General features: G+C 42.7%; 1 protein-coding gene across 7 annotated transcripts in view; it reads left to right on the forward strand.

Annotated features, from left to right (window-relative positions):
* The window catches only part of LOC311010747 (teneurin-3), a 317,927-nt gene that overhangs the window by 224,909 nt on the left and 77,178 nt on the right, over positions 1 to 15,840 (forward strand). For all 7 annotated transcript variants that reach the window (XM_084005346.1, XM_084005347.1, XM_084005350.1 and 4 more), the window contains 4 exons: positions 8,022 to 8,168; positions 11,326 to 11,456; positions 11,582 to 11,670; positions 15,667 to 15,786. In XM_084005346.1, the coding sequence (XP_083861472.1) occupies positions 8,022 to 8,168; positions 11,326 to 11,456; positions 11,582 to 11,670; positions 15,667 to 15,786 (487 nt within the window). The remainder of the gene's footprint in view (positions 1 to 8,021; positions 8,169 to 11,325; positions 11,457 to 11,581; positions 11,671 to 15,666; positions 15,787 to 15,840) is intronic.

Genomic DNA, 15,840 nt, shown 5'->3' on the forward strand with positions numbered 1-15,840 from the left:
CCTATCAGAAATGCTTCATATATCCAGGACTGTTACCAAAACATCTTAGTAAATCAGTCAAAGCAGTACAAAGCCTTACACAGGGCCCTAGTTTCGTAGACCATGCGCAGTCAGCTCTCAGTGCACCTGCGCCGCGCCGACGGGGTGTGTCCGCCTGGACTTTGCAAGTTTCGTGCACCGCGCAGGCTCGCGCAGGCACACCTCCCGTCTCGCCCACCGGCGCAAGTGGGAAAGAGGGAGGAGAAGAAGGCGTGAGTGGGAGACGAGGAGGAGACGAGGCGTGGACTGGGATTAATACAGCCGATTCAGATCTTCACCAATCAAATGAGCTCCTCTCCTCACCTTTAATGCGTTAGGGGAGGTTCAGTGCAAGTTCCGTCACTTGACAACCCGATGACAGAAGCAGCGCCGCCGCTCCCACCACGCTCATCACGCGCTGTGCGCGCGTATCATAATAATAACAATGCCGATATTATAAAAAACAGGAGAGAGAGAGGGAGATGTTTTGGTCCGAGAGGCTGAGTTTCCGTTACGCGTGCCATCCGCCTTTGATCTGACGTCAGATCTGACGGGACAATCTATATAGATATAAATTCACGTGTTGATTCAATTAGTTGCATTAAATAGTGTTTGTTGTGATTATTTATTGCATTTAAATGTGCCTGGAACTGTGGAAACCTGCCTGTGAGGTCTCGGTGACGTGTGCGCACTGCGCGCCGTCAACCAAACTTCCACTCCGCCAGCTGTGATTCGCATTGAATGAATGGACTTTATTTACGCCTTGCGCCGAAAGTAGACCAGGTTGGAGCTGGCAAGCTTTCAGCGCAGTCTCGGCGAGGCTTTTTGCCACGAAACTTCCGCTACACCAAGCTGAATCTGTGACGCCTCCCCCTACTGCGCCGCCACACCCATCTTGGCGCAGGCGATCTACCAAACTGCCAAACTGACGGTGCGCAAGGCTGCGCGGGTCGAAACTTGCACTGCGCCGGCTGCGCCACCCTGCGCCGCCCTGCGCTGGTCTACGAAACTAGGGCCCTCAGTGTTGAACTGATCCAGAACCAGATCCTTGGACCAAACTCTGAAGTCCCTCCTGATAGCTTTCATTTACAGATGCACTCCATTCTCATATCTGAGAGCAGGCCGACGCCGACTCAGATAGCTGGAGCTCAACTCAATGCTATGTTTACGTCTGATTGACATACTATGGCACGCATCAGCAGCATACCGCTAGACTTAGCTGAAGATGCTAACAGCAAATATGTTTGGAGGTATTTCACACAAATTAGTTCTACAGCTGGTTTATATCGAGCCTGATGACCTTCCACAGAAAAGAAGCTCCCAGTCACGTCCACACAGGGGCGCATGCGGCTTATTCATTAACCACTGGTGTCGGATCGGCAATTCAGACATTTTTTGATTAATTAGTTTGACGTGGATGACTTATATTTCTACTATTATACAGCTTCTATTTTTCCAGAAACGTATCACCATCTATTCCCCTGTAGATACCATTTGTTTGACATGTTTGAGTCATAGGAACTCAGTGTGGTTGTATATATAAGACAATCTCAGTACAAACAGACATATTTGTCTAAGTTATTATTTATTTATGTCAATATGATATATATACCTATCATGTTGAAGGTTTCTGATAGAAAGTAGACTGTGAAATGAGGGCTGTGCTTTCAGCTCAGTTTCCCTGTAAGCTGCTTCTCCTGTCCTGTTTGTACACTCAGACGGACTCCTTTGTGAATGGCTTTAAGCATAATCTGACTAGCACAGTAGGCTTTTGTGCTAAAGATGTCGGTCAGACGTTAGACAGGACATTTGTGTAATTGCAAGAATTTGTGCGATTGCAAAGCTAACGGTCATTGTACTGTGACAGCTTAAATTGATTTAAGCCTGTTATATACAACATGGGAATATTCTAGATAAGGAGCTCAATTATACTTAGAGGCCGTGCAGAATTGAAAAGAAAAGGAAGAGAAAAGCTGGTAGTTCCTGACTTTTAAGGTGCCTCGGATTTAGGTCAATCTCCAAAAATGTTTGGTCCTCAGCTTCCCATGATGCACATCAATAGTGCCTTTGATGCTGGTCTTTACAGCTCCGTGTAGGTTTCTTGGAATCGACACCTAGTGGTCATTAGAAGAACTGCAGCGTAGGACTCGTGAGCCGTGGAGGTTGATCTGCCTCTACTCACCACTTCTTGAGGATGCTCTTGTGCACTACATTAATCAGTGTCACAATTTGCAAGGACCGTAGCCGTATTATTGTCCACCCAGATGCTGTCGTATGTACTGGTGGTGGGAACCGGACACCACGTTCACACCTCGATACCTTCTCATTACAATAGGCAAAGCAATGCAGATAACATTAACAGTCAGCAGTTTATCTTTGGTCATAATTCTTACTTTAATATACATAAATAAACACATGACAAAAATAAACCAATTAACAACCAAATATTAACCAAATTAACAACAAAGGGGATCAATACAGCATGTCTGATCGTCAAACTCTGACCTTTTGATCATTCCTGTAATTTATACTCGTTTCTGCAGACAGCTTGAACAAAAGACTAAATGTTAAAATGATCATGATCATGATCAAGGACAATGTTGCGGCTCGAAGATTTGTGCATCAGTTTGGGAGAACGGGGTTGGTTGGCACACTTGTAACTCTCCTGTGAATGGCTCATCATCAAAACATCTTTCAATAGTCATTTCCAAATGAATGGAACAAAGAAGTTATTTACTATCAAATACACCCTTACACGACCCCACATCGGGGATGGTTACATATGGGGTTGTTTGTCACAATGTTATCTTAAAGGGAAACATTTAAAAAAGTTCAATTGCATTGACCAATAGGCCTACATAACGTAGTACATCTTAACACACAATGAGCAAGGAACATGAACAGGGAAGACATGGTTAGGCCAGTCTATAACAACATAAAGATCCAAACAAATAGGCCTAACCATAATAGCCCACTCCGTTTTTGCATGCTGGCTGCATTTCTCTGCTCCCTCCTTCTCTGGGGCGTCAGTGAGGATACAGCTTGACTTCACATGTGACAACCAACCCCAAAGACAATCTGACGATCAACTCCAACTGGAATTTCTTGCTAGCATCACGGCAAACAACCATCCAACAACTAGTTAGCGAGCTAACAACAATCTAAACTATAGCTGAATATTTACAATTTGACATGAAAAACACAAAGTCCTCTCATCTCAAGTGCAGCTGTCTTACTCCAAAGAAGACTATGTAGGTGAGCTCTGATCCCAATTCTGGACATTTCCCTTCCGACATTTGAGAGACAGTGCCGAGATATTATGAATGTGACAACAAACCCCGTTTTCCCCTACTATATCTGTAGTTCTGGTCTGTCTGGGTGTGACTGCAGTGGGAGGAGCCTCCTGTCTCTTGGTTTCGTTGGGCTAATCGACAAATTCAGGTGATGCCGTCGGGAATGAAATGCGTTTCCACAGATGAACATAGCTTCAGTTTAACAATGTCATCATGCAGTTTGACACAAATGGTGGTCCATTGAGCTGATTAACTCACCGGGCTAAACCAACCACCATGCAGCCGACACAACTCTCCGGGTAAAACTCACGTCTGTTCATAACACAAACAGCTGTTTGGGTCACAAGGTGCACCGAACCCCTAGTATAGTGAAAGGTGCTGGATCACAATAAGACGAGAAGTCCTTATTTGAGAAATGTAAATGAATTGTGAAACTTTTCTTTTGGATTTCAAATGTTTTATAAGCTGCCTTTTATCCTTCTTCCCTCTTGTGTGATTTCAATGTGAATGCAGACAGATTTGAACGATCCGATCATTTTTACTGAGGTCCCACTGCCCTCTCTCTATGTCCTTGCACTCCCGTGACCCCAGCTCTTTCTTCCTCTCTTCCTCTTCCTTTGGCTGCCATTTCCATCTGTCTATCACAGAGAGTGTATTTGGCAGTGCTGCTTTTGTTTCGATTTACTTTTTTTCCCTAATTTTCCTCCCTCTCTCCTCCGTGCCCTCTCCTATTCTCAGGATATAAAGGTAATTCATGCCAAAGACTTAATAAAGGCCTTACTGTCCCCGAATACAAGCACTTCACACTCTGCTTTGTTAACTTAAACTCCCTTTGATACTGATTTACTCCATGTCATTTTAGTTTTATTGTCTTTTTACTTTTTTTTCTCACATTCTGTCTTTCAGTCTTTCTCAACGCCCAGCGTACGTCTTTTATGTATCGTCTTATCCTTATTCTTCTCTCCTTTATTTATATCAATCTTGTTTGTTTCTCTGTCACATCATTATTGCCCTGTCTCTGATTTTCACACACAAAACATGTGCAGATGAAGCGGTGAACACACCCACAGAAATGGAAATTCTTGCACACACAAACATGCATACACACACACACACTCTCTCACACACACACACACACACACACACACACACACACACACACACACACACAAAGCCGGGGTGTGTAACTCCTGTTTTGTCTTGCATCCTCCAGCCTGATATATGTCTGTGTGAGTTTAGCAGCTGCTGTTTCGTCTGTCTTCCATCTATCTGTCTTCACTTTCCTGTCTCTGGATTTTCTCTCCCGTTTCCCTCCCCCCACCTCAGCCTCCATCTTTACCACCATCCCTTGTTCTTGTCTCTCCAGCTGGGCATTGCTTGGCTCTGATACTCACCGTTTATTAATCTGGTTGCCAGCCTCACTGTCTTTTCTGTGATGCAGGAATGTCAAACAGAGGCATAAAGTATAGCCTTCGGAGGCATGCAGTCCAAGCACCCTGTCCTCCCTATACTTTGTGCGTTGTCTATCTGTCTACCTGTTGTGTTTTCACATGGATTTTAACCTGTGATTTTCTTTTCACTGACTAGATGAACAAGACCAAAGGAATCCATATTTCTAAAGCAAAGAAAGCTTCCTTTTTAGGGAAGTTGCGGCCTTGACAACTCGCTGGGTGTTAAATTCCCTCAGATTTGGTTAGACTTCACTTGGACAGATGAACTTTAAAATGTTCAACATCCTTAGAATGTTCTGCTTTCAACTTTGATTTTCTTTTTCTTTTGTTGGTTTGTATGCCCCGTTTTTCATCGTCATATTACGCAACAATAACATATTCTTTCTTTGTTTACAGATGAAAAAAATATATATATTATTTTGATTGAATTTCCGATTTTAGCCATGCAGCACACAGTAGCCATTTTGGCTGTAGGTAACCTTACGTGGTTCATGTGAAACTACAACATCAATGCATTTCACCGAAGGCTGACTGTCTGTCTGTCTGTCAGTCTGTGTCTCTCACACGTGGGTTAATGTATTGATCTGTCTTATTTGTCTATCGACCTGTCTTTCAGTCTGTCCGTCCATTTGTTGGAGAAAGGTTCATCGTACAGAGTCAAATGCCTTTAAACACATCAGGATTTAACCAATATCAGGTTTTTTGAAGGTGTTTTTGGTCTGAAGTGAGCATTTTGTATTCATATGAAATATATTTGAATTAAAAACCTTTAAGGTTCTCCAAAACAAGTATTGAGTATTTCCTTGAGAAGTCTTGTGAGCAGAGAAACGCTTCTGAAACAGCATTCAGACCTTCAGACGGGGGCAGGATAAGTATGATCATATATACTGAGGTGTTATCCAGAAGGGGGTCTCTGAACCCAACGAGAAGGTCCAGGTGGCAGAATCTCTGGGGATCCGGTGAGGCCAGCGGGTCTCCAGCCAAGACATTACATTTACATTTAGGTCATTTAGCAGACGCTTTTGTCCAAAGTACAATAAGTACATTTGTCAAAAGAAAGAAACCACAACATATCATTGCCGATAAAGTAAGAGCTGAAAAATAGAAACAAGTGTTGGTCCTCGTCTGAGTAAAGTAGTAGCTGTTCAGCAAACATACCTTAAGTACAACAGTGCTATGATCAAAGTGCTAGACATCCTCTTCTGTGTGATGCACGTTGTTTACCATCAGATTAGCAATGTGAGACGAGTTGAGAGATGAAATGTACAAAAATCCACGGATCATATGTTGTCGGACAACGGCATGCAGTTGGAGAGCATTTCACAAAAACAGTGGTTCATTCCTGAAGGGCATTTTTTGGATTTGCACCAGATGGAAGGTAAACAGCAGTAACAAAACCAATTCTGTGGGTAGAAAGCACAGCCGACATCTTCAGGAACAGTCGACCTCCCCCCCTCACCCCCAAACATGGGAAGGATGGACTCTTCCATGTAAGAGCTAGATTTTGCTCTGGGTAACTTCCTTACCAGAACACAGAACATGTTATTTAAAATTCATAGCATATTTGGTTGTCGTCAATTCAACAATCTCAAAAAAGTCAAATATCAATCAATACATATTTTGTTGTTGTTAGTTGAGTTATTTTGTTATATTAACTTCGAGTCACATCACTACTGTCTTTTGAGGTGAGGGGGTTGAATATTTCCAATTCCAAATACTCCTATATATATATATATATATATATATATATATATACACACACACACAAACACACACACACACACACACACACACGGTATATCAATTCATAGTGATGCAGTTTCATGAATGACACAGCTGGTTGCAGGTATTGGTTGATGGTAACAGTGGTGCTAATGACATGACTAGTTAATGACCGGCTGCAGATTGAACCGCTTGTTTGTTCGCCCTGGAAATCCACTTTAGCAGCTCTACATGTGTTAGCTGTTAGAGAGCTAGCACTGGACACACACTGTGGGAGTGTTTGTGTGTTTCGGTCTCTGCCGTTTCCTCTCGTCTCCGCACATATCTGACATTCATAAAGAACCAGGACTCACATGAATCTTTGAAACATTTTGGACCCGTACGGTGAGTGTACGTCGTTACTGCCGCGGGGGGTTCCTTGAATGCAATCGCACCTCCTGTAAAATTCAATTTGTGTTCTGTCACAGTAAAAGACGCACCGTAAAAGCTGTTTCCATGGTAACAATCAATGACATGCACCAGTGTCTGTTGCTTTTTTTTTCAAAGTTATAGCTTTTTCAGCATAGATTTGTTTCTGGGATTGCTCATGCACACATTTGGAAGTTGTCGCCAGAGCTGCTATGCTGCAGCATCCCCTGTTACACTGGACGCGTTTCATCGCACGTCCACCATTCAACTAATGCAACACATCGCTTCAATCATCTATACAGGCCTATACTTCCCAAGAAAGTTTTTGTGGGTCAAGTAAACTCAATGTTCATAACTATATTTGGCTTTGAGCGCTGTTGAAAGGCTTCGGTAAACAATGTTTATTATTTTAATTGGTTAAGTATGAATGACAAAAGGTTTGTCTTTGTCCCCACTTCACCCAACTCTTCAAAATAAAACATATTACACATTACAACAGCAATAATCTATTAATGGGGACATAAATCCACACACCAAAACAGTAGTACCACAATAAATACAAACTAAAGTAAAACATTCAAAATAAAAACAAATCTAAAAAACACAAGCCTTATGTTGGGGTATCTCTAATGCTGCTATTTCTAAGGAATAAACATTGAACATTGATCTATGTGTGATAAATCAACTCTGCCTAAGATAGTTATCACTTGTATCTGTTTGGGAAAGCGATTAATTAATTTTTTTTTACATCTAAAGGCCAACGTCTGTCTTTACCTTAATTTACCCTCAATCTGAAGAGTATGGATTACATCTAGACCATTCCATAGACGTTTCATATTTGATCAGACAGTGTAGTGTAATAGGATTTGTGTTTCTGCCAGGATGTCCCGATGGTCTCAGTGCTGTTTCAGAGGCTTTTCCAAGCTGAGAGGAAACACTGGATATGTTGTCATGAAAATGTGAAACACTTTGATTCATCCCAACTTTCCGAGCTCCTGAGTAAAACCATCATCACCTACCTTCAAAAATGTATATTGGTTGATGACATTGATACCCTGATGGCCAGCTGTGACCCCCCCCCCCCCCCCCTCTAACTGGTCTAACTGGTCTGCTTGTCCCCTGTGCTCAGAGGGCTGTCCAGGTCTCTGCAACAACAACGGACGATGCACTCTGGAGGCCAGCGGCTGGCACTGTGTCTGCCAGTCCGGATGGAGAGGGGCCGGATGTCACGTAGCCATGGAAACACTCTGTACCGACGGCAAGGACAATGAAGGAGGTATATTTGTGTTCATACATCGTATGTTTTTTTTCGTTCCGTTGTGAATGACAAGAGGTTCATTGTTAACCAACAAAAACATGAATTAACACAAATGTATCAGTTGATTTTCCAAATATTTATTATCGGTCCCTTTTCTAAATCCACATGAACTACTCTTCACATCAGCATCAACTAGATCCACCACACAGAACGTACGTCACGGTTTTGTTCTTGTTGGACCAGAAGCAGACGCAGAGGCAGCTCGTCAACATTTTAAGAGTTTCAATATGTGAAAAGTGAGGAAGAGGAACGTACCGGTGCCGCGGTGCTGAAGGGTGGAAGTCCAGTGTGCACCGGAGGGAGAGGGAACAGAACCGATCCAGTGGTCGGGGTGGTGAAGATAGTGCAGGACTGAGGTGGCCGACGTGCTGGCAGCTGGGTGCTGAGTTTGATAACACCAGTTATCAAAAAAGCACAAAAAACACAGTTTGGGATCTTCTGCAGTAAGAGACAGCAGAGATTCAACACGGAGTCGGGTTGGATAATCTACCATCATACAGCAGTCAGCTAGGAGACTACACACACACACACACACACACACACAGAGATACGCACACAGAGAGACAGACACATACACACACAGACACACTCACAGAGACACACACAAACCCAGACACACACATACACACACACAGAGACACAGACACACACACACACAGCCAAACACAACAAAGACATACACACACATACACACACACACACACGCATGCACACACACACACACACACACACACACACACACACAAACAGAGACAGACAGACAACCACACACAAAGACACACACACACACACAGGAGGAGCAGGCAAACTGAGGGAGAAACCGTGACAACTGATTCAAAAAGGAGATACGTCACTTTTAATGCTGGTTGATGACGATCTGCTGAGCAATCTAGCATATAAAAGGCTATTTTCTAAATGGAGTCTGGCACAGTGCTCACTCCACATGAAACACACCGAGACTGCATTACATCACTTCCAGTAAACTTCCCCGAGCACAGTGAGGTTAAAAACGTGTCATTCACATAACTAGTTCAGGCCCCTTTAACGACCTCGGCCTGCCTACCTCTAGTATCTAGATGTATGATGTGTAAAAAAAAAAAAAACAAGCATATCTTAGATTTAAATCTAAGGTGTTATTTTTCAAATACAGATCCGGTGCTAGCCAAATTCAAGGGATTCTTCTCAAAATAACACATAAAAGACACATTAAAGCAGGTTTATCACCTGACTTTCAGTTCCAACAATCCAGTATGAATGGGGCTCTACTTTGGATTACCTAAAAGGAATGAAAAGCATGAATCTAAATGATAAACTGGTAAATCTGTTGCCACCTGCTGAGAGCTGCACATTGATGTGTACTATTGATGTGCCTGCAGTGGCTGTTCTATTACTGTATGTACTAAATGCAACTCCACGGCTGCCAAGAGAATGCACAACATGTAGTATCCACCTTGATGTGGCAGTGGAGTGGAAAGACTGCTGAACACCAGAGGATTGGCTCTTTCATGTGTAGTAAATGAGCTGTAGTGTTCAAAAGGCACTGGAAGCATTTTTTAAACAGAAGCTGTAGAGAAATGGAAATGTCTCGAATAGCGAAGTTTCTTACTAGAAACAAGAATGGAACTCTGCTGACAGAAATTCAGGGAAAACTGAAACCTTGAGAAAATATCATGGAACTAGTTAAAGAAAAATATATGAACTAAAGCTGGGGTCGGCAACGTTGGCGAAACCAGCCCGAGTACGTTAGATAGCATAATAAAATTGATCCAACTAACAAACCCAGCCCAGTGATGCCAACTCCTATCCAATGAAATAAGCAACACTAAATCCAAAAGTCAATGCATTTAGTGACAAATCGCCAAATCTGCAGCCCTGACAGCCCATCTCTTCTGGGAGTCGCTTCTAATGATCAACAAATACAACAAAACATTTTCAAAATGTAGTACCTTACCTTGAACAGCACAAACATCAGCTATCAGCAGTTTTACCCAGCCACCGGTTAGGAAAAGTGAAGACAAAGCTGAAGTGTCCAAACCTGCATTCTATCTGATGGCCAGCAGGGGGCGACTCCTCTTTGACAGACCAGAAAGCAGGGGATGCTTTAGGGGTGGGGCTACCTGCTGATTGACAGGTACATACTGCAGCATCACTACTGTCGCTACCACGCTACCAATACAGTTAGCTCCTAAGGCCACGTTAACACTTAGCTGTAAAGTCGACCTTGTTAGCAGCTTCACACCAGAATCCACATGGATCACGTTCAGTAAGTTGCTGCTCAGGGTGCCGCTCTGCTGCTTTGGTTTATCAGATCCACCTGTTGCTCCTCCGCAGTCCAAATATGGTCACTTCCTTCTCTGGTTGCAAAATATCCAAGATGAGAGCAGCGCGTTAATTGAAAGATGGATAGGAAACAAGATGAGAAAGAAGTGTGAGAAGCGTGTGTGTGTGTGTGTGTGTGTGTGTGTGTGTATAATGGCAGTCCCAGGTGTCTGTTTGCCAGATGTACAACTGGCTCTTATAAACTAACAGAGACAAATGACTGCCCACATTGTATTACCTTACATGTCTCCTTCTTTCCTTCCCTCCCAATCTCTCTCTCCATCCTTCTATGACTGCTTCTTACCATTGCAGCCTTGGCCATTTCCCTTGGCAGCACCTAATAAACACATACTGCTTACACACTTTTTGTACTGCATCACTCCATTTTTCCTACATTCATCAATGTCTCCATTTCTCCCTAATTAGAAACTGCACTGTCTCGAGTTGATTCTCTTTCATACAATTATATTTCATCACCCTCTTTTCTCCTTTCATCACTTTCTCACCATGTCTGCCTTAAATTTGTATTTATTTTATTCTGAAGCCCATGCATATTTGACCTTGTTGAGACAACGCAGTGTCTAGATGGTATATGTGGCCACGCTCTCCATCCATCAACCTCCGTCTTAATTAAAGCTTAAATACACACTAGAACACGTTCAGTCAATTTCATCCCTTTTCATCCACCTGTAACTTTTCATCTCTCCATCAACCCTTCTTACTTCAGCCTTCTGTTTCAGGTCCCATCCTTCCTTCTCAGGTTTGTAATGACTTGTAATGTGCGTGTTTGTTTCAGATGGCTTGGCTGACTGCATGGATCCAGACTGCTGTCTGCAGCCCTCCTGTCAGAACCAGTTATACTGCCAAGGGTCACCTGACCCGGGGGAGGTGCTCAGTCAGTCTCCATCCTCATTGGCTCCTCAGCAAGTAAGGAAGGAGCTCCAATCCCAAATTCAGTCAAAATATGAAGGGAACTGTTAGAAATTCCCACAATGTTTCAGTGTAGCAAAAGACACCAGAGATGTCTGATGATTTCCCTTTATCTTCCTCAGGCTGCCCGGTCTTTCTACCAGCGCATTCACTTCTTAGTCGGTCCTGAAACCACCCACGTCATCACCGGAGACAGTCCCTTCAATAAAAGGTAACGTGTCTCTCTGGGCTTTTCCTTTATTCTGCATACAGTAGCATCAGGCTGTTAACATATAGAGCGTAATCATGCATCTCACACCTTGAGATGAAAGCACATGTTTGTGTTCCACATCTGCTTTGCAGAGCTAATTTCAACACAGTGGACAACCCTTCAGCTTTCACAGCAGGTTCAACAGTCACATTTTAAAATCGGTTGCCAGGGTGACAACCAGGCATCAGCTTCTGGTTGGCAAAAATGAAATGGATGCCATTTCAACGTAACTTAATAATGCAGGAAATATAAAACATGTATTTTTTTTATTTTTTTATTCAGCTATTTGCTCTCTCTGTTTTATATGTTAAAGGCCAAGAATTGTTTGCCAATTTCTCAAAATGGTAGCCCATGGCAACTGTGACGCCCTGCACAGATTTTGGTTTTTATAACTGGATTGGATGGTTGTTCTTAATTTAAGTTCAGTAAGCAAAGGATTAAGATTGTGAGTGAAAAGCAATAATGACCATCAGGTCCAAAAAGAAGATACACTTTGTTGTTATCATGGCAATATTTTCGCAGTATGAAAGAGCTTTGAGCAGTTTGAGGCATCTGTTATGTACTGAAAGGCTGTTTCTCAAGAAGGTGTTTACTGCCATAAACATGTTGTTTTTCATCATAGTGGGATCATGAATCATTTTGAGAGTTTTTTTTAAAGTGGTGATTGACTTATAACTCTTGTGCATGATGGTGATAGCTCTCCTCCCTTTATTTACCATAATCTGAGCAGGTAACTGCTTTCTGTCCTCATGAACAGAGCAGAAAAAGTGAGCGTGAGACAGCGATCACAATACAGGTCTGAATCCATTTCTGCCCACGTCTGCCTCAACATTGCATTCATTAAATATGATAAGAGAGAAAGAGAGGGCGGCTGTCTGCAAAATATAGAGAGCGAAAGGCAGAGCGACTGTCAGGGAAGAAACATGGCGGCAATATTCTTCAGCCATTTGTCTTTTGTCACATTTTTTATGCTAGCCTGAATGTTTCATACGAGCAGAAGGCCACAACCCTGTAATAAAAATGTCCTGTATTTCCATAATGGAATGGGCCTGCAACCTTATAATAAAAAATGTTTTATTAGACCTCAAAACAGTTGTGTGTGCGTGTGTGTGTGTGTGTGTGTGTGTGTGTGTGTGTGTGGGTGGTTGAAGGGTGTTTATAGATGGCACTTCAGAAGACAGAGAAATGATGTTTTAATCTCAGCGACAAACATACACAGTGGTGAACAGTGTAAATAGTGTGCACGGCTCTGCGGGAGTGAAGACACAGATGGGTTTGTGAGCGACATAATCAGTCCAATGCACATGCACGCATAGAAAACGATCCTAATGCAGCTTATAAAGAGCTCTGCATTTTTCTTTTGCCATCAACTGCCTTGTTCCACAAATATACTCACGGATTCTTCTCCGTTAGCTCAGACGTCCTAATTAGCTATTAGCTGGAGCGATCTGGACCTGCATTTTGAGAAGCTGGATGGTGGTTTGGCACTGAAGCTGCAGGAAGAAGCACTTGCTTTAATGTGAGACAGCTCCAAAAAAAAAGAAAAATAATTCACAAACAGGTGTGCTGGATTTCTTTCTGTGATGTTTCAGGCTGGTCGATAATACCTGTTAAATCCCTAGTTTCCTGTTCACACTGCAGTCATCTAGTACGAGCTTCTGCACTGTTGGAACACGTCTGGCGTGTGTGGTGCACAGTGAGCAGCATTGTTATTAGACAGAAGGAGGAAGCTTCTGTGATTTCAACCCATGCTGCCTGCTGCTGGTTTGGGAGCCACACAGATCACACAGTCAACGTCGTCATGGTTCCCACACGTCCTGGAAAACAGTTGAATTTACAATCATTCAAAAACACACATGGCAAATGAGAGAAAAAGTCAACTGTCGTGTTTTGTCCTCCAGCATTCCTGTAGCGGAGTATGAACTAGTTATACCACTGACATGAAACCAGCTGAAAGGGGAAAGACACCAGTGCGTTGGTGTGACTTCTGTGGGATGATGAAGTGAAAACAGTGGGACTGATCTGGATCGATCAGCTTGCAGGTTCATTTGGAACCAAAAAGGAGGAATAATGAACTTTCATTCAGCCAGCCAGCATTGCTGCTGCTTGTATGGTTAGCCTGATTAATGAGGCAGAGTCCGGTCAGCTTGAAAAGTTATGTGTGTCTGTAACTAATGTGATTAGAGTTCCTACTTGACCAGAGCTACTCAATATATTTTGATTATGTTCTAACCATTATTGTTATATTATATCCCTGCCCAGAGAAATAATTCCATTGTGTTTGGGGAATACTTTGCTCCACAGGCTGTAAAACCTGCAATAAATGCTGCCTGATTTCATTTCATTAGCCTCTTTTTTCATTATGTTGGTGTTTCGCGGTTCGATGATGAACTAAATAACGTTTTGAGGAGGTTTCTTTCTCATGGGTGCAGAATAATTGGACTTTTATGAACTGGTCAGACTTCAAGCTATTCTCAACACTAACACTAGCTAGAACCATGAGATCACCTAATGATCTCATTAGACTAACACAAAAACCAGTATGTTATAGTTATGAATGATGATATTTGTTACCATTATCAAAGCAGCATGTGTGTCTTTTAAATGGAAAAAACCCAAGCGAGGGGGCCTGAATGAGAACAGAATCACAGAAAAATAATTAAAAAAAATATGTGTCATGACGGTATCCACCAAAATAGCTGTTGTTAGGTATTGTATGTATTAAAATTAGAGCGTCAATTGATTAAACATTTTAATCAGAGGTAGCTGTGGACTAATCACGATTAATCACCATTCGTAAATATATATGAAAAATTGTGTCATTATATATCCCCCAGCAGTCTATTCCTACAGCAGCATAACTAACTAAGAGCTGGTTCAAGGCAAACCTGAGCCAGCCCTTACTATAAGTGTTGTCAGTGAGGAACGTTTTAAGCCTATTCTTAAATGTGGGAACAGTGTCTGTCTCCTGAAACCAGGACCAAGATGGTTCCACAGAAGAGGAGCTTGATGGCTGAAAGCTCTGGCCCCTGCTCTAATTTTGGTAGTAAGCCTTTATTCTGAGAGCGTAGTGCTCTAGGAGGACAGTAGGGTTTAATGAGCTCTCTAAGATATGATGGTGCCTGACCATGAAGAGCCTTGTAAGTGAGGAGAAGGATTTTAAATGATATTCTGGATTTTACTCGGAGACATTAAGTTCACTAGAATGTGGCTCCCGAACGCCATGCTGTGGTGTTCAGATATGCAGCTGAGTGTAATGAGGATGTGCAGGTGTATTGTAGTAGCATCAGTGTCCCGTTCCAGTGCTCCCACTCCCAGAGCTCAGCCGCTACCAGCACAGTTGTTGTTTCAAGTGATGCCTCGCTGCACTCTGCAATTCCCCTCGCAGGGAGGAACAGTGATGATAACAACGGCAGCAGTGTGTGTGTGTGTGTGTGTGTGTGTGTGTGTGTGTGTGTGTGTGTGTGTGTGTGTGTGTGTGTGTGTAGGTGTGTGTAGGTATGTGTGAGTGTGTGTATGCATGCGTGTAGGTGTGTGTGTGTGTTTGGGTTTGTAGGTGTGTGTGTGTGTGTGTAGGTGTGTGTGTGTGTTTGTGTAGGTGTGTGTGTGTGTAGGTATGTGTGTGTGTGTATGCGTGCGTGTAGGTGTGTGTCTGTGTGTTTGGGTTTGTAGGTGTGTGTGTGTGTGTGCATGTGTGTGAGTGTAATAACAGCGGGTACATATATTATTATATATCATATTATCATATTATTGTCTTGCATGATGTTACATCTGAAGCACCACAGACCCTGCAGAGGGCTGCAGCTCTACATGGCGTTCAATAAGAGAAGCTCTATTTTCCCCAACACAGGTATCAAATGTAACTTCTATTGTAAATGATGCATCGTGCCATTTTAATGAATAAAATCTCTCTCTCTCTCTCTCTCTCTCTCTCTCTCTCTCTCTCTCTCTCTCCAGCTTGGTGTCCATAATCCGAGGCCAGGTCTTGACAGCTGACGGAACACCTCTGATTGGAGTCAACGTGACGTTCGTCCACTACGCGGAACATGGATACACTGTAACACGCACGGATGGCATGTGTGTATTTATTTATTATTCACGTGATATTTGTAAGCTTCTGTTTTAAATGTA

The sequence above is a fragment of the Eutrigla gurnardus genome, assembly GCF_963514095.1.
Source record: "Eutrigla gurnardus genome assembly, chromosome: 3".
Lineage (NCBI taxonomy): Eukaryota > Metazoa > Chordata > Actinopteri > Perciformes > Triglidae > Eutrigla > Eutrigla gurnardus.